Source organism: Mastigoproctus giganteus, chromosome 14 (genome assembly GCF_048544385.1).
Source record: "Mastigoproctus giganteus isolate SK-2022 chromosome 14, ASM4854438v1, whole genome shotgun sequence".
NCBI classification, from domain to species: Eukaryota; Metazoa; Arthropoda; class Arachnida; order Uropygi; family Thelyphonidae; genus Mastigoproctus; species Mastigoproctus giganteus.
The window spans coordinates 124,061,095-124,081,031 of NC_143588.1; the positions used below are offsets into that span (position 1 = coordinate 124,061,095).

Consider the following 19,937-nt stretch of genomic DNA (forward strand, 5'->3'; position numbering starts at 1 on the left):
ATCAGTATTAGGACCACTGTTGTTTTTAATTTTCATAAACGACATTGATGAAGGGATAGAGGGTGTGATGTCTAAATTTGCAGATGATGTTAAAATTGGTAGAGTAGTTAATGATCACTGTCAAGCTGAGCTTCTTCAGAGAGACCTAGATAGACTTCAAGAATGGTCAGAAAAATGGCAGCCGTGCTTTAATCCAACAAAGTGTAAGGTATTACACCTGGGAAACAGTAATCCCAAAATAACTTATTCACTTGGTGGAGTTCAACTAAACCCAGTACTGGAGGAAAGGGACTTGGGTGTTACGATACGGTCAGACATGAAATTCTCTGAGCATTGTAAACAGGTTGCAAGGAAGGCCCATGGTGTCCTATCGATGATCTATCGAACTTTTGCAAGTAGAGATAGGGACGTGATAATCCCATTATATAAGGCCTATGTTAGACCACACTTGGAATACTGTGTTCAAGTATGGAGACCGCACCTAAAGAAAGACATCAAGCTTCTTGAAAGGGTGCAAAGAAGGGTAACTCGCCTGGTGAGATTGGCAAAAGGGCGTCCTTATGAAGAAAGACTTCGAATATGTGGGTTGCAGAGTTTGGAAACTAGACACCTTAGAGGAGATTTGATTGAGGTGTTTAAGGCTCTGAGAGGCATCAGTAAAATGAATGAGGACAAAATTTTCAAGATTATAAATGATGCTAGAACTAGGGGACATAAATTCAAGTTACGCGGGGAAATGTTTAGATTGGACTGCAGGAAGTTTTATTTTAGTCAGCGAGTTATAAATTACTGGAATAAGTTGCCTTCATGGGTGGTAGAGGCCGACAGTTTGGGGAAATTCAAAGGTCATCTGGATAGTACTTTCGGGTAAGGGAAGCGCATAGGATGATAGGATTAATTTCCTTTTTATTTAATTTTTAATTTCATTTTATTATTTTTATTTATTTATTAATTATTATTATTTATTTATTTAATTTTTGTTTTTATCATTGTTTTGTTCGGATTTTTTTTTTTTTTGGCTGGTGCAGCATAAGCCATAGGCTTTCTTGCACCATACGGCCGTTACTAATACTAATACTAATACTAACTCCAGCTGGCTTCCATTTTCTAGTCACACTGACCCAGCTGGTCGAGATGCTGAGGCTTTTGCAATTACTAATGACCCTGCACAGATTGTTCATTTACCTACAAGAATACCAGACAATCCTAATCATACAGCCAATACGCTTGATCTTTTTCTCATGAACAACCCTTCTACGTACACAGTCAAAGTGAGAGGTCCTTTAGTCACTTCAGATCACAACTTGGTGATTATCTCTTCTCCAGTGGAACCTTTATCTCATGGGTATTCCCAACCTTGTGTTGTTTGGCATTACAAGAATGCAAAATGGATGACCTGCGCGACTTCTTTTCCTTGGTCGAATTACTGTTTCAAAACTTCTGATGTCAACATTTGCTCAGATCGTGTCAGTGAAATTATTCTTGCAGGAATGGAATCCTTTATCCCACACTCCACTTAAAATCTTGTCCTTTATCTAAACCTTGGTTTTCCAATAAATGTGCTAACGCTGTTCAAGAGAAGAATGTTGAATGTTGTAATTGGCTTGTTTCTAATTCTTCAGTGTCATTTTCTGCCTACACCAAAGCTCGCAACAATTGTAAAGCAGTTATTAACCAGTCCAAACTAGAGTTTGAACAGGCTAAGAGTAGAAAACTTGCTTCTTGCCCTAATGGTAGCCGAGCATTCTGGTCTCTCGGCAAAGCTATTGGCCACAACTTTTGCCCATCTCTGCTCCCACCTCTGTCAAAACCAGATGGTTCTGTTGTCACTTCAGCCAAGGATAAAGCTGACCTGCTAGCATCCCATTTTTCTTTCAACTCATGCATTAATGATCTTGGTAAAACACCTCTCACCATTCCCAACATGCTCCATTCAATGCCTCATATGGTCTTCCTTCAAAAGGAAGTCGGAAGAATTTTGACGAATCTTGATGCTAAGAAAGTTCCAGGTCCCAATGGTATTTCTCCACTTGTTCTCAAAACCTGTGCTCCTGAACTTACTCCTATTCTTTGCCGCCTTTTTTCACTTTCTTCTTCCAAAGGTGTTTTTCCTTCTGCTTGGAAATTTGTTCATATCGAGCCAGTTCCTAAAAAGGGTGACAAATCCCTCCCATCCAATTATTGTCCCATTGCAATTACTTCTACTCTTTCTAAATAATGGAGAAATCAATTAACTGCCAAATTTTAAACTACCTAGAAACCTTCCGTCTGATCAACGATCGATAGTATGGATTCCATCAGTGTCGATCCACTGGTGATATTCTGGCTTATGTTACCCATTTATGGACAAATTCAATCGAAAAGTTCGGTGAAACACAAGCAGTTGCTCTTGACATCTCAAAAGCTTTCAAACTTGTTTGCTATAAAGGTCTTCTAAACAAGCTTCCATCTTATGGTTTTCCAACTGTTTTTAGTAATTGGTTATCCAGTTTTCTCTCTGATCACTCACTGAGGGTGATGGTAGATGGCTCTCTGTCTTCTAACTTCTCCACTAATGCCGGTGTCCTCCAAGGCTCAGTTCTTTCCCACACTCTTTTCCTCTTGTATATTAATGACCTTCTTCCATTGACTGGAAATCCTATCCGTAGTTTTGCCGATGATAACACATTGCGTTCCACTTTCCATTTTGAGAAACCTTGTCCTGCTCAATCAGCTTCAACTTCTCAAAAATCTGCTACCAATTCCTTAAACGCCGATCTTCAGGTAATTCTCCAGTGGGACAAAGACAACTTAGTTGATTTCAACCCTTCTAAAACTCAGTCTTGTTTTATATCTCGCAAAAAGGATTCTTCTGCTCCTATGCTTAACTTTAGTGACACTCCGATTTCTAGGCAAAATGATATATCTCTTTTGGGGATAACCCTGACTTCTAATCTCTCTTGGTACAAGCACATTACAAATATTGCTTCTTCTGCATCTAAAAAACTTGGTTTTCTCTTTCGCTCTCGACGTTACTTTTCTTCCAAACAGCTGCTCACTCTGTATAAATTGCAAATCTGCCCTGCCATGGAATATTGTTCCCACATCTGGTGTGGTGCCCCCAAAACCTCTCTCAGGCTTCTTGATTCCATTCAGGAAGAGGGCAGTTAGGTTAATTAATGACTCGTCTCTGACAGAGTCTCTCCACTCATAGATGTGCTGTTTCTGCTGCATGCCTCTTCTACAGATACTTCTATGGGCACTGTTCTTCTGAATTGGCTTCTATAATTCCCACTCTCTCTTTCAAAACAGTCTGAACACGTGCCGCCACCAGCCAACATCCATTTACTGTCCAACTTCAAACTCACAGAACCAACTTTTCATCTTCCTTGTTTATTCATTCAATTGCCGTTTTCTGAACAACCTTCCTTCATAAGTATTTCCTGAAAATTACAGTCTATAGAAGTTCAAGTCTAATATGTCAACAAATATCTTCGTTTGTCTTCTCAACCTCCAACCCAAGCACAGTACTAAGTACTATAGGTTCTAACACCCCTCGTGTTTGTGGTTTACATAAAAAAAAAAAAAAAACATGAAATTAATAATATAGTTTATTAAGTTTATCACCCAAAACACTATACATTTAAGCCAACATTTCAGGCATCTGATCAATACCCATCATCGGATCATGCTTTTAGGGATAGAAAAATAGAAAGGGTTTGAAATTTTAATTATATTACAATAATTATTAATTGTGAATTTTACACTTAGATGATTTATAGAGCTTCTTAATGTACCATTATGTAATCAACTTAATAATGAAAATAGCAATTGATGGTACTCATCTCAACTGTTCTGCTTAGTTACATGGTATTGAAGCGGAAATAACTTAACTTATTTTAAACTTTAACTTATTATTAAATTAACTTAATTTAAACTTCATTTCCACTTCAATACTATGTAACTAATCAGAACAATTGAGGTGAGTACTGTCAGTTAAGCTCTTATTGCTATTTTCATTATTAAGTTAATTGTGAATTTTTTAAAGTATTTAAGTTTTAAATTTATGTTTTGGTTACGTACAAAACAGATAAAAAAAATAAGCAAATGCATATGGATAAAAATACATATAGATTAAATTCTTACCTGCTGACAGAGTTTGATGCTATCAGAACTTGATGTGCATACTAGCAAGAGATGCTGTTAACAGTTAATTCATAGGCGAGAGATTAAGTCTATTAACTAATAAATTAACTGTAAACAGCACCTATTGCCTGCATCGGCAAGCAGCAGAGTCTATCAGCAGCTAACAATCTAACTTTATGTATTTTTACCGTATGTATTTACTTATTTTTAATATCTGTGTTCTGTTCTAACCAAAATGGAAATTTAACCTTAAATACTTTAAAATTCACAATTAATAATTCAAATTTGTAACCCTTTCTATTTTTCTACCAATAACAGGTGGTCTGATGATGGGTATTGGTAAGATTCTTGAAATGTCACTTTAAATGTATAATGGTTTGGGTGATCAGCTTAATAAACTATATTATTAATTTCATGTGGTATAAGAGTGGTTATTAAATATAGTAATTAAACTTCATGGAAAACAACCACGTAACATCCCTCCCTAACTATATTAGACATTTTAGACATAAAAAATAAACATGAATCTATTAAACTCTTCCATTTTCCAGTTTGAAAGACTGTTAAGCTCTCAATTTTAAAAATTTACATGCTTATTCTGTGTATAAATACTTTTCAAAATTATAAATTTATATACGTATTAGATACTATTATACTATCATCATCATCAGCCATTTTAAATCCACTGCAGGATGAAGGCCTCACCAGCAACTTTCCAGTTCCTTCTGTTTTGAGCACTGGCCATCCATTTACTACCCACAAACTCATGAATTTCATCTATCCATCTCCGCCTTTGTCTTCCAGGTTTTCTTCTAGCTCCTCTTGGGTACCATTCTGTTATTTTCTTAGTCCATCTGTCATCATGTCTTCGAGCTATGTGTCCTGCCCAAGACCATTTTAGTTCTTTAGTTTTGATATTATACTATACCATTTTCAAATTTAGCATTCTTCTCACAGAGTAGTGGCCATCTTGAAAAAATATCGGGTTTTGTGTTCTCTTTACTATGTGAAAAATAATAAATCTTTCCCAAACAACAAGGGTATAAGGCTAGATATTTATCGAACTAGTGAGAGAGTAAACCAGGTAACTGGAAACCGTACTGTGATTCAAAACTTTGTGGTGGGTTACCAAACGAGATATCACAATCAATTACTCAGCAAAAACCGTAGAAAATCACTTTAGAGATGATTCCATTAAACATTTGTCAATATTTAGGAAGGAAGAAAAAATTTCAGATTATTAATCACTAATGATTACAAATCTCAAATAATTTTTACATTCCTAAATACAGACAAAGTGGAATCGTTATTTTTTTCTCACCTGTCAGGTGACCTGCCACCACCACTGCCAGGTTAAGAATTTATCTTCAAAAATTGAAAGGTTTTCTTTTTCTTATGCACTTGTTAATTGCATCTTAGAGCCAACTAATCCATTGGAAGAAACTGATCTACAGGAAGAAGAAGTGGAGTTTGCATCATCAATTACCATTGATGAACTAGCACAGTTTTGTCTAAGAGCAATGATGGAGTGCCTTCAAAGGTTTCCTCATCACTATAAATCATCTTATCGCCTTGCTGAATACTACTGTAACTCTCCACAGCATAAGGTACGGTACATTCTTTGTTTTATATATGTTTAAAATTACTTGTTATTAAAATTGGGTGTAATTCTGAAGGAAAATAGAAAAATTGATCCCAAAAATTGACCGCCATATCCAAAAATTTCATTAATTCATACAGCATGTCCCTCCCACTTTTCTTACTATTCAGTGTACCATGAATTGACAAAGTAATAGAGTAAGCTTATCTGCGAAAAGATCTAAACCTCCCAAACACTTCCTAGTCCATTCCACGAATATACGTGGTCTCAGTTGTAATCACAACGATGTCCATTTCCACTTGCAGTGTGCCAAACCCCATTCAGTTATCCGTTAATTCAAACACTGCTCATCTCAGTTACCCAATTTATTTGCTGTGTGATTCCTTTCATCTCAAAAGTGGTACTCGTGCATATGTATGTTCCGATATTCCCTAGAGATATGGTAATTTGATATCTCCTCTTTTCGACCTTCTCTGACTCTCTCTCTACCTCATTCTGTCAAATTCATTTGTTGTTTCTACCGTTCTCCCAGCTCCACTAATCACTTGGAACTCTTTGACTTGCACTCTTTGCAAGTTGACTTTCTCCAGTCCAACTTTCCTAACAATGAGTTAATTTTCCTTGGTGATTTTGATGTTCACAACTCCAGCTGGCTTCCGTTTTCTTGACACGCCAACCCAGCTGGTCGATATGCTTAGGCTTTTGCAATTACTAATGACCTCGCAGAGATTATTCATTTACCTACCAGAATAACAGCCAACACACTTGATCTTTTTTTTTTCTCACCAACAACCCTTCTAAGTACACGGTCGAAGTGAGTGGTCCTTTAGGCACCTCAGATCACAACTTGGTGATTGTCTCTTCTACAGTGGAGCCTTTATCTCATGGCTATTCACAACCTAGTGTTGTTTGGCATTACAAGAATGCAAAATGGGATGACCTGCGAGATTTCTTTTCTGCTTTTACTTGGTCGAATTACTGTTTCAAAACTTCTGATGTCAACCTTTGCTCAGATCATGTCAGTGAAATTATTCTTGTAGAAATGGAATCCTTTATTACACACTCCACTTTAAAATCTCGTCCTTTTTCTGAACCTTGGTTTTCAATAAATGTGCTAAGGCTGTTCAAGAGAAGAATGTTGCATATCGTAATTGGCTTGTTTCCAATTTTTCAGTTTTAATTTTCTGCCTACACCAAAGCTCGCAACAATTGTAAAGCAGTTATTATTCATTCCAAACTAGATTTTGAACAGACTAAGAGTAGAAAACTTGCTTCTTGCCCTAACAGTAGCCAAGCATTCTGATCTCTTGCCAAAGCTATTGGCCGCAACTTTTGACTACCTCTGTCAAAACTAGATGGTTCCATTGTCACTTTAGCCAAGGATAAGGCTGACCTGCTAACATCCCATTTTTCTTCCAACTCATGTATTAATGACCTTGGTAAAACACCTCCCACCATTCCCAAAATGCTGTATTCAATGCCTCCTGTGTTCTACCATCAAAAGGAAGTCAGAAGGATTTTGGCGAATCTTAATGCTGAGAAAGCTCCAGGTCTTGACGGTGTTAGCATTAGCATTAGCATTAGTAGAGGCATATGATGCAAGAAAGCAAGCTTATTCAGCATCAGCCAAAAAAAAAAAAAAAAAACCCACTCCCATTTCACCCCTCCGTTCGTTCGAAATACCTGTCCAGTTGAGCTTTAAATTTGTTTAGGCTATCAACTTCAACAACAAGTGATGGAAGTCGGTTCCACCAAACAACCACCCGCTGGCCAAAGGCAAACTTCCGCACATCTATCCGACATCCGTCCTTCCTCAATTTGAATTTATGCCCTCTGAGGTGATTATTCTGAGCAAGATGAAGAATACCATTGGCATTGAGCATGCTCAAACCATTCAAAGCCTTATACACCTCTATCAGATCACCTCGCCGGTGCCTAGTCTCCAGACTCTGTAATTTGCAAAACTTAAGCCTTTCTTCGTAAGAGCAACCCTTTGTTCCATTCACTAATCTTGTTGCCCTTCTCTGTACCCGTTCCAGCAGCTCTACATCCTTCTTGAAATGAGGCCTCCAGACCTGTATACAGTACTCAAGATGTGGCCTAACCATTGCCTTATACACCTCCTTATCCCAGCTAGAAAAATTCCTGTATATCATTGACAAGACACCATGAGCTACTCTTGCAGCTCGTCTGCACTGCTCAGAGAACTTCATATCTGCCTGCACAATTACCCCCAGATCCTATTCATTCTCCACCACTGTCAGTGTAGTACCGCAGAGTTGATACGTTGCTCTGGGGTTACTGTTTCCCATATGTAGTACTTTACATTTGTCAATGTTAAACTTCATTTGCCACCTCTCAGCCCATCTGTTCAACCTTTCCAGATCCTGTTGCAGCAGCATAGCATCAGTAGTGTCCTTAACGACCCTGCCAACCTTTGTATCATCTGCTTGGACATTAAACTTGATATCCCATCATCAATATCATTCATAAACACCGAAAACAACAACGGACCCAACACTGAACCTTGAGGAACTCCACTAATAACATTAGTCCACGTTGAGCAGTGTCCATTGATTACCACTCTCTGTCTTCTGCCACTCAACCATCCCCTTATCCATAGCAGCAATTTGCCTCCAATGCCACACTGCTCCAATTTGTGCAGCAGTCTTCCATGTGCAACAGTATCAAAAGCCTTTCTCAGATCCAAATATATAATATCAAAGTTATTCCCTGCATCCAGTTCTTTTGTGACTACATCATAGTATCCAATCAAATTGGTCAGGCAAGACCTGCCCTTAAAAAAACCATGCTGCGTCTGAGCTATAACTGAATTCTTGTCTAGATGATCCTGCAGTGCTTCTTTAACCAGTCCCTCCATTAATTTACCTGGAACAGAAGTTAAACTAACAGGTCTATAATTACTTGTGTCAGCCTTTGATCCTCCTTTGTGAATTGGGGTTACATTTGCACATCTCCAGTCTATGGGTACCTCCCCTGAGTCCAAAGAAGCTCTCATAATTATGGCTAGGGGTTTGCATACTTCCTTTGCTGCCTCCTTTAATATAACTGGATAGATCCCATCCACCCCAGGTGCCTTTTTTATGTTTATCCTCAACAATCTCTCCTCCACTTTCCTTTCAGTTATTACAAAATCATCCAGCTCACTGCCAATGTTTACTTTACCTACATCATTATCCTTCCTGAATAACTCCTCATGCGTGAATGTAGATGCAAAATACTCGTTTAGATTGTTAGCCACCTGAGCAGGATCCTCAACTGTTGAACCATCAATATCCAGTGGACCAATCTGATTCATCCCTTTCCTTCTCGAGTTCAAATATGTAAAGAACTCTTTTCTGTTTTTCTTTGCATCCTTTGCCAAGGATTTTTCGTAGTCTGCCTTTGCCTGTTTAATCTCATTTGTGACTTGGTTACAGACCAACTTATATCTATCATAGGCTTCCATGTCACCCATTAATTTGTATGTATCCCATGCATTTTTCTTCTCTGCCACATGTCTCATTAGTTCATCTGACAACCATTTAGGCCTAAACCTTGAACAATATTTCTTAGTTGGTATGTAAAGCCTGGTAGCCTCCAAGATTTGTTCCTTGATTGCTTCCCATTTTGAGTTTGCTGTTGGTAACATCATCAGTTGGTCCCACTGTATAGAATTTAAATACTGTCTCATGCCATCATAGTCGCCTTTACGAAAACAAAAACCCTTCCCTTTACCTCTGATGGTAGTTACCTCCTTGAGTAAATCCCACTTCAGCACACTGTGATCACTGCCACCTAGTGGTTCATTTATCTGCAGATTCTTAATGCATGAAGAATCACTACTGATAATCAGATCAAGAGTATTGCTCCCTCTTGTTGCCTCACGAACATGCTGATGTAGAAAACAATCATCCAATAAATCCAGAAAAGCCTTGCTAGTGTGCGAGTGACCAACCCACAAATTCCAGTCAATATCTGGGAAATTAAAATCCCCCATTATAAGACTCTCTGATTTACTGGCCCACTATTTCCCTGTACAATATTTTATTATACTCATCAGAGTCATTAGGCCTATAGCACACTCCTACTCTCAATTTTGATTTCCCTATGCTTATGTCACACCAAACTGACTCGACACTGCCCTGTCCATCGATGTCGACTGGCTTCACTTCCTTGGACTTTGTGTTTCTTAATTAATAGCATAACCCCTCCTCCCCTCCTGTCCTGTCTATCCTTTCTATACACATTGTATTCCCCAAATTCCAGTTCCGCATTACTTATATCTGTGTGACACAACGTCTCTGATATCCCAACAATATCTGCCTTTGATGTTTTGAGCAATACCTCAAATTCATCAAATTTATTTACCAAACTCCTAGCATTGGTGTACACGCAGGTATACATGCACCTGTTTCTATTCTTAGCTACCCTAACACAACCCATGTGTTTACTTGTACCGCAATGGCTCCCAGCAGTCTCTGAAATATCAAGCATCTTGTTTTTCAGGCTTCTGCTCATTCTAATAGAAGCAGTGCAAGAATCTCTTTCACCTCTGCCAGTGGTGAATCCATTGGTCAATGTCTCCCCCCCAAGCTAGCAGTTTTCCGACCCACCTAACACTGCCTCGATAGCATCAGCAAAAATTCTTGCACTCTTTCTATTTAAGTGTATCCCATCCCTGTAGAAGCAATCTCTCCTGTTAACAAGTACAGTCCAGGCTGAAAAAAATTCTACCCCTTGAGCCTTGCACAATCCCTCCACGGCCGAATTGATCGAGAAGGCTCTCATCATATACTCCCTCCTATCATGTCTGGGCAGAATTGCAGACACTTTCAAGTTCAACCCTAATTCACGGCTTTTTTTCAACAGTGACCTGTACTTGCTAAGTAATTCCTCCGGTCTCCTACTCTTAATATCATTAGTGCCAACGGGTACAACTATATCACCTTTTGTGCCCTTAAAAGATGATTAAAAAAAAATAATTAAAAGAACAAGTGTTTCTTCACTTGTTCTCAAAACGTGTGTTCCTGTACTTACTCTTGTTCTTTACTGCCTTTTTTCACTTTCTTATTCCAAAGATGTTTTTCCTTTTGCTTGGAAATTTGCTCATATCCAGACAGTTCCTTAAAAGGGTGACAAATCCCTCCCATCCAATTATTGTCTCATTGCAATTACTTCTACTCTTTCTAAAGTAATGGAGAAATCAATTAACCACCAACTCTTAAACTACCTTGAATCCTTCTGTCTGATCAACGATCTGCAGTATGGATTCCGTCAGTGTCAATCCACTGGTGATATTCTGGCTTATGTTACCCATTTATGGACAAATTCAATGGAAAAGTTTGGTGAAACTCAAGCAGTTTCTCTTGACACCTCAAAGGCTTTCGATTGTGTTTTGGCTTAAAGGTCTTCTAAACAAGCTTCCAGCTTATGGTTTGCCAACTGTTTTTTTTTGTAATTGGTCATCCAGTTTTCTCTCTGATCACTCACTGAGGGTTATTGTAGATGCACATTGCATTCCACTTTCCAGTTTTAGCACTGCCCTGCTCAATTAGCTTCAACTTCTCGAATATCCACTACCACTTTCTTAAATGCCGATCTCCAGGTAATTCTCCAGTGGGGCAACGACAACTTAGTTGATTTCAATCCTTCTAAAACTCAGTCTTATATCTCACAAAAAGTATACTTTAGCTCCTATGCTTATCTTTGGTGATACTCCAATTTCTAGGCAAGATGATATATCTCTTTTGGGGATTACTCTGACTTCTAATCTCTCTTGGCACAAGGACATTACAAATATTGCTTACTCTGCTTCTAAAAAACTTGGTTTTCTCTTTCGCTCTCAGCGTTACTTTTCTTCCAAACAGCTGTTCACTGTGTAGAAATTACAAATCCACTGTACCATGGAATATTGTTCCCACATATGGGGCGTTGCCCCCACGACCTCTCCCTGGCTTCTAGATTCCATTCTGAAAAGGGCAGTTAGGTTAATTAATGACTTAACTCTAAAACAGTCTCTCCACTCTCTATCTCATAGACATACTGTTTCTGCCGTATACCTTTTCTACAGGTACTTCCATGGGCACTGTTCTGCCGAATTAGCTTCTATAATTACCATGCTCTCTTTCAAAACAGTCCGAACATGTGCCGTCACCAGCCAACATCCATTTACTTTCCAACTTCTAAATCGCAGAACCAACTTTTCATCTTCCTCGTTTATTCATTCAACTGCTGTTTTTTAGAATAGATGTGCAGAAGTTTGCCTTTACCGAGTGGGTAGTTGATTGCTGGAACAGACTTCCATCTATTCTTGTGGAAGTTGATAGCTTAAATAAATTTAAGGCTGAACTAGACAAACAGTTGAAGTGACCAGATGGGAGAAATGGCAAGTTTTTGAATGTGTACACATCTTTGGTGGTACCTACTAAATTTCAGGTGGTAGTTAAACCAGTTTGTCATGATTTTGCAATGCGGAAATTATGTTATTTGATGTCATTTCCATTTCATAACAAAAAAAAAACAGAGTAGGGAAAGGAGATTGCGCAAAGGATCATGGGAGGTGATCTTGCATGTGTTCAGAGCTGGCGTAAACCAGCTGGCTGCTGAAAAACCATTATGATTCAGGCATACCACTTAGGTGGCTTTGAGCTAACCAATGCCACCCATATCAGAAACCTTTAGGTAACCAGAGAAAGGGATATCTTAAAGGTGGCCCCAGGTGATAATCATTTCGTGACCAAGCAATTCTAGTGCATTTCTGAAGGTGTTTTCTATAAAGAGCATTTCAGTGAACAGTTCTATTTTTAGTTTTAAATGCCATTTTCTTGATTTCTATATCAGAGTGGCTCTTTCGCACTACAAGAAGTAGGTAGAGGCCCAGAAAGGAAAACCACATTTCTGTTTCGTTTTCTATTAGTACTAACTTACTAACCCAGCCATTTGGTTTCTGGCCCTGCCACCCTGTGACAGGGCTGGAAACCTGGGTGATAAAGCAAACCCCCAGGGCCAAAACAACCAAAACGTGGATTACGACAACTTTCCCCCGATCCAGACAGCAAATCCAAATTTCATGCATTTGTGCCAACCCAAAGATGACATAACCAACAGAAAGAGACTGAAGACGGATGCTTCCAAAGTAGAACATCCAAGTTTCCTGATCTTGCATTCCTTAACAAATCAGGCCATAGGCAATCTATTGCCATTTCTTATACAGAAATGTCTGGAAAGTGTAGCAGGTTACCCAAAAATGGTGAGATGTCTTAAATCTGGCAACCTATTGGTTGAGATCTCCAGCTCCAAACGCTCAGAGTCCCTTCTCAAACTCACCACATGCGACACTCAATCCTCCAAAGATGTCATCTCAGAATGGGACCTAATGAATGTCTCAGAGGAGGAAATTGTAAATGCATTACAAGGTTAGACAGTGACACAAGCAAAAAGAATTATGCTAAAGGAAGATGGTGAACTTACCCCAACTTGCATTATCAAACTGACATTTATTTCACCAAACCTACCTTCATCGGTGAAAGCCAGGTATTTGAACTGCCACATTTGTCCGTATATTCCAAATCCAATAAGATGTTATAAATGTCAGAAATTCGGACACTCCCAAACGGTCTGTCGAGGTGATGCTGTATGTTCTAACTGTGACTCGAAGAAGCATGCCCAAGCTGATTGTAAATCGCAGTCCTCACTCTGCCCTAATTGTAAAGGCAACCACACAGCTTTCTCTAAAACAAGTGACCGGTGGAAATATGAAAAGAAAATCCAGAAGTACAAGATAGAAAAAAAAGTCTCATTTTCAGAAGCAAGAAAACAAATACAACAACAGATGCCAAAACATACATATGCTGATGCTGCTAAAAGATTTCATACAATATCAGTTCAGACTGATACATCAATTCTGCCAAGCATCTGTATTTCTGAATGGGCTCGATCTATATTGTAGAGTAGATGTACGGAAATTTGTCTTTAGCCAGCGGGTGGTTAATTGCTGGAACAAACTTCCATCTGTCTTTGTGGGAGTCGATAGGTTAAATAAATTTAAGGAGGAACTGGACAAACATTTAGAGGGAATGGTTATGTGAATTTTTTTTTTTTTAGCTGATTCTGCATAAGCTCATACACTTGCTGTCTTGCATCACACTACTACTCTCTTCCATACCTCAGTCCTCAAAGCAACAGACTTCAAACAGATCTAGTAATGCGCCAGTCATGATACCACCCATTGCTCATGCAACTTCCGTAAGACCTACTCAATGAGAAAACTCTGATCCCATTAACAAACAGCAACAGCATGCTGAATCTTCTTCCCCTATGGACACAAATGAGACTTGTAATCAATAAGAAAATAAAACCATTCTGGAAATCCATCCAGAAGACGAAATAGATATCAGATACCTGTTTTTTCAAAAAGAGACAAAATGAAAGTTGACTGTCTGAAACAGTCTTCCAAAAAGCAGACAGACAGACACAGCTCCATTTAAATCCAAACAATATATTTAAATGGAGAAGCATAAATGAAAAACATCGTCCAGTGTAAATACAGAGGGTTTTGCAGCAATATTGACGACGTCCACGGGATAATTATGAACCATAATCCAATTGTTATCTGCTTACAGGAGACGTATTTAACACCTCAGTTGTCTCCCGTGATAAAAAATTATACTCTCTTTTGCCAAGACACCTGCTACCACTAATGCTCATGGAGGGGTAGCCATACTCGTAGCCTCACGAGTCCCTTATAAACGCATTCCATTACAAACTGCTATTGAAGCTGTTGTTGCGTGAATAGCGATTGGCTGGTTTCGCTGGTTTCTATCCAACTGCTGCCCAGTTATACTTGTACCTTTCAAAAACTTGAAGATCTTATTCTGTAGTTGCCAACCCTTTTCTGTTTATTGAGCAACTCTAATGGACACCATCCATTGTGGGAATCTCCCAATGCAGATGCACGAGGACAACTCATTGAAATGCTTGTCGACAGACATCTAACTATAATAAATACTGGCTCACCAATTTATCTCCACCTCCCAACAAGAACAGTCTCTGCTGTAGACCTCTCTATCTGCTCTCTGATCCTGTTCCCTAGTATTGAGTGGGCAGCTCTGGATGATCCACTCAACAGTGACCACTACCCAATAATCTGTAAAATACAAACTTCACACTGCATAACTCCATAAACCAACACAAAATGGAAATTTTCCAAGGCAGATTGGACAAAATACACTTCTAGATAATGGAATTCTTTTTTTTATTGCAATCTTCTATCCAAATTGATAAAAGACTTTCCATTTCAATCATTATTGGAGTTCAGTTTCTGGTATTTTGTAAAACAAAAGAAGTTGATGAAACTTTACATTTCTCTTTATATTCATCCTTACGGCTCAAGATAGTTCGTACCATAGACTCGCTTTGATCTCTTATTATTTTTGCATGGTTTGCACCACTTTCATGTTTTTTAATAACTTCAAGTTTATCAGCTAAAGTAATAACATTTTTTTTTTATTGCAATATTGTTTTTCATTCTTTCTTTTATCCATAATTAACAGGGGTAGAAAATTCGAATTTTTAAATGTGTCTGTATGTGATTTTTATTAGCAGGAGACAAACAAGAAATACATCTGCCTCCGATGGTTTATGCAACACACTGAGGCGGGCAGTGGGCAAACACTTGTTTATTGGCCATCAGATGCTTAACACACAATTGAAATCTTTTTCAACTATCACATAAAAAAATCAAGTTATGCACAATGCACAAATTTGTCGATGCTCATCCGTGTGGCTGTTGCATCACATATTTTGCACAGACCTTCCTTTTCCCTAAACTGGAAATTTGCATCACGTAAAGTAAAAAGTGGTATAATTTTTTCAAATAGCGGTAACTGAAAAACGCATTAATCAAACTCTTGTTATGCGAGGCCTGGTTGTATATCTTTTTTCTGTTTTCTATATTTCTTCACTCTATTACTCATATCATTTACTAAAGTTCCTGGACTGGTGCAGTAAAAAGAACACAAAGTGAAGGAGCTCAAAAAAGGCTTCATTTTTATTCCAAATAATCACCATCTGATTGAATGCACTTATTACACCATTCTAAAGTTTAGTTCAGCAGTTGTGTTTTTCTTTATATCATCAAACATCCTGAAATCTCTTTCCTTTGAGGGCAGTTGTCACCTTGGGAAAGAGGAAGAAGTATGCTGGTGCTAGATTGGGAGAGTAGGGTTGATCTGTAAAATGCCATGCTTCATCAGAAATATCTTCACCACAAGTGTGAAATGTGAGGGGGCATTGTCATTCAACAATAACCAGCTGCCTTTCTCTTGAAATTGTGGCCTCATCCAACATTGAATCTCTCCCCTTCAGGTACACATTCCTTGTCAAAAAAGCATCATCATTAGTGTCTTGACCATGGACATGAAACATTTTAGGCCTGTGTGATGATTTTGAAGTCCACTGCATGCTCTAACACTTAATCTGTGCATCTTCCTGAAACACCCAACACTCATCTCCAGTGACAATAGAGTCCTAATTTCCTAACAATCCTAATTTCCCAGACTTGTCAAGGAAATTAGGATTGCCTTGACAAGTCTGGATGAAGTCTGCATGATGACCGCTTCTTCTGAAGATTTATGGAAAAGGAAGGTATATGCAAAATTTGTCGATGCTCATCTGTGTGGCTGTTGCATCACAAATTTTGCACAGACCTTCCTTTTCCCTAAATCTTTATATAGAATTTGGCAAATCACGTCCTTATTCATATCCAACTCATTGGCCATCATTCTGATGGTCAAACAATGATCTCTTGCCAGAATTTCTCAAACTTTTGCAACTCTGTCCTCATTTCGAGTGGTTGATGGATGTCCTCTTCTTGGGTCATTGCAAACATCCTCATCTCCATCTTTGAACTGCATGTACCATTCAAACACACTGGTATGACTTAACATTTCATATTTTTCTGTTGCAGATTTTCCCAGTTTAAAGCAAAATTTGGTACTCATTCATTGCTCCATTGCAAAATCACGATATAGTATGATAACTCTGCTAAAGAAACTGGTTGTTACTTGCAGCCTGTCAAACTGCTGGCCAACCTCTGTAACATCTGTTGGAAAAAGTCTGAACTACTTCCATTTATTTTTAAACTCATTGAACATTCCTTCAACAGCACCAGTCCAGGAATTTTATTACCACATGCCGTATATATTGCATTCTAAAAGAGGCTGCCATATAGCAATAAAAAAAAAAAAAAAATCATTAAAAGATTGTTGATGAAGATTTTTCCATTTTCTTCAGGACAGTGTTGTAGGCCAGAAAATTCAGTATGCTCTTTGAGAATGAAGCTTCATTTAATTGAACCATCTATCTTATACAGAAATTTCTATTTGTTTCCAATAGAAATAAAAATTTATATTGGAAATGAATTTAAATTTTAACACCTGTGTGCTGCTGTCTTCTAAGTGATGTTAATTGGCAATATGCAATTTTATGAAGACAAGCACCCCAAGGGCTCACATCTGGTGAGTATGGGCTTGGCACACATAGGGTCCTAAGCTGGACATCATCATTCTTCTCTTTCTTGGTGATTCCTGTCTCTCTCTCGGGGTAACTCGGGAAATTTTTTTTTTTTTTCCCAGGTGCAACATAAGTCTCAGGCTTCCTTGCACCTTATGGCTAATAATAAAATAATAATAATAATAACACTTCAGGCTTTTATTTGACATTTTTTCCACTTTTAAAAATAGAAAAGTTATTGGATTAAGGATTAACAAAAACTGTTTGTGCTGTTCTATGTTGCATTGTTAAATAACTGTTTTCAATAATACTCCTTTACAATTTGCATTTTGGTTTCATTTCCATTGTTAAGCATTCAACTTATCTTTAGTTAAGATTTATTTATTTATTATTATCATTATCTCTAACAACTAAACTGATTAAAATATTTTTCTATTTTATGAATTTTGCAAAATTTTGAAATATCCAGTTAACACTTTCGCTGCTGCTTTTCCAACGACTGCTTCCACCGTGGATTGAAAACCACAAGATTGAGACAGTCTGAATTGGGAAGGGCAGAATCATGTTTTTGGCTTTCTTCTTCTCACTATGGTTGAATTAATCAGGCCCTGGTAAAAATTCCTGAACAAAAATATCCAGTTTTTCTCCTGTCAAATTGGAAGAAAATGTTCTAAAAGTAGGGTTGTGTCCCCTCCAAGATTAAAATCTAAAGCTGCATATTTTCATTCAAGAAGCAGTGAATATGTTAAAAGAAGGATGGAATAGTAATTTTAAACACTTGTTCTATTCTTAATGTGTTTATATATATGTGTGTTTGTGTGTTTCTCTCTCTCTCTTTTTTTTTTTTTTTTTTATAATAGAATCTCAGTTGGGCACGAGAAATTTTATTGGGGACAATTCCTCTTTCCGAAGTGTCAACAAACCCTACCATTCCAGGACTGTTTTCAGAAAGAAAAAATACTAACTTTTTTAATGTAAGTATTATATTCTTATATATGACTAACAGTGCTAACTCTTTTGGGGGAACAAGAGATTTGGATGTGGTAATAACTAAAATTTTGCTTGCATGTTAAATGTTGCTTGGGGAAGCTTTACTATATAACCATACTACAATCATAGTTTACCTAGGTTACTGTAAACTAGATGGCTCTACTTACATCACTTAAAAAATATTAACAAATTGTACAGATGCATAGGCAAATATTTCCTTGTATAGAATTGTATAAATAAATTTTCTGTTTATACTCCGGGATGACCAAACAGAGGAGTTCATAAGATATCACTGATGAAAAAAAGCTGTGAATTAGGGTTGAAATTGAAAGTGTCTGCAATTCTGCCCAGACATGATAGGAGGGAGTATATGATGAGAGCCCTGTCAATCAATTCGGCCCTGGAAAGATTGTGCAGGGCTCAAGGGGTAAAATTTTTTTCAGCCTGGTCTGTACTTGTTAACAGGAGAGACTGCTTCTACAGGGATGGGATACCCTTAAATAGAAAGGGTGCAAGAATGTTTTCTGATGCTATCGAGGCAGGATTAGGCGGGTCGGAAAACTGCTAGATTGGGGGGATACAAGGACTAATAGATTAACAGTAGCCACTGGCAGAGGTGAAAGTGATTCTTGCACTGCTTCTATTGAAATGAGCCGCAGCCTGGAAAATAAGATGCAGGATATTTCAGAGACTGCTGGGAATCATTGGGGTACAAGTAAACACATGGGTTGTGTTAGGGTAGCTAAGAAAAAGAACAGGTGCATGTATACTTGCGTGTACACCAATGCTAGGAGTTTAGTAAATAAATTTGATGAATTTGAGGTATTGCTCAAAACATCAAAGGCAGATATTGTTGGGATTTCAGAGACGTGGTGTCACACAGATATAAGGAATGCAGAACTGGAATTTGGGGGGTACAATTTCTTCAGAAAGGATAGACAGGATAGGAAGGGAGGAGGGGTTATGCTATTAGTTAAAAAACATAAAATCCAAATAAGTGAAGCCAGTCGACATCGCTGGACAGTGCAGTGTCGAGTCAGTTTGGTGTGACATAAGCATTGGGAGATCAAAATTGAGAGTAGGAGTGTGCTATAGGCCTAATGACTCTGATGAGTATAATAAGAAACTGTTCGGAGAAATAGAGTGGGCCAGTAAATCAGAGAGTCTTATAATGGGAGATTTTAATTTCCCAGATATTGACTGGAATTTGGGGGCTGGTCACTCACACACTAGCAGGGCTTTTGTGGATTTATTGGATGATTGTTTTCTACATCAGCATGTTCGGGAGGCAACTAGAGGGAGTAATACTCTTGATTTGATTATCAGTAGTGATTCTTCATGCATTAAGAATCTGCAGATAAATGAACCACTAGGTGGCAGTGATCACAGTGTGCTGAAGTGGGAGTTACTCAAAGAGGTAACTACCACTAGGGGTAAAGGGAAGGGGTATTGCTTTCGTAAAGGCGACTACAATGGACTGAGAAAGTTTTAAATTCTATACAGTGGGATCAACTGATGATATTGCCAACAGCAAATTCAAAATGGGAAGCATTCAAAGAACTTATCTTGGAAGCTACTAGGCTTTACATACCAACTAAGAAATATTGTTAAAGGTTTAGGCCTAAATGGATGTCAGATGAACTAATGAGGCATGTGGCAGAGAAGAAAAATGCATGGGATACATACAAATTAACACGTGACACAGACG

At 38.1% G+C, this 19,937-nt stretch overlaps 1 protein-coding gene across 1 annotated transcript in view; it reads left to right on the plus strand.

Annotated features, from left to right (window-relative positions):
- LOC150075707 (calcineurin-binding protein cabin-1-like) overlaps window positions 1-19,937 on the plus strand; it is a 1,104,404-nt gene that overhangs the window by 954,356 nt on the left and 130,111 nt on the right. Inside the window, exons 38-39 of the mRNA XM_090388624.1 lie at window positions 5,545-5,732; window positions 18,100-18,213. Coding sequence (XP_090244750.1) covers window positions 5,545-5,732; window positions 18,100-18,213 — 302 coding nt within the window. The remainder of the gene's footprint in view (window positions 1-5,544; window positions 5,733-18,099; window positions 18,214-19,937) is intronic.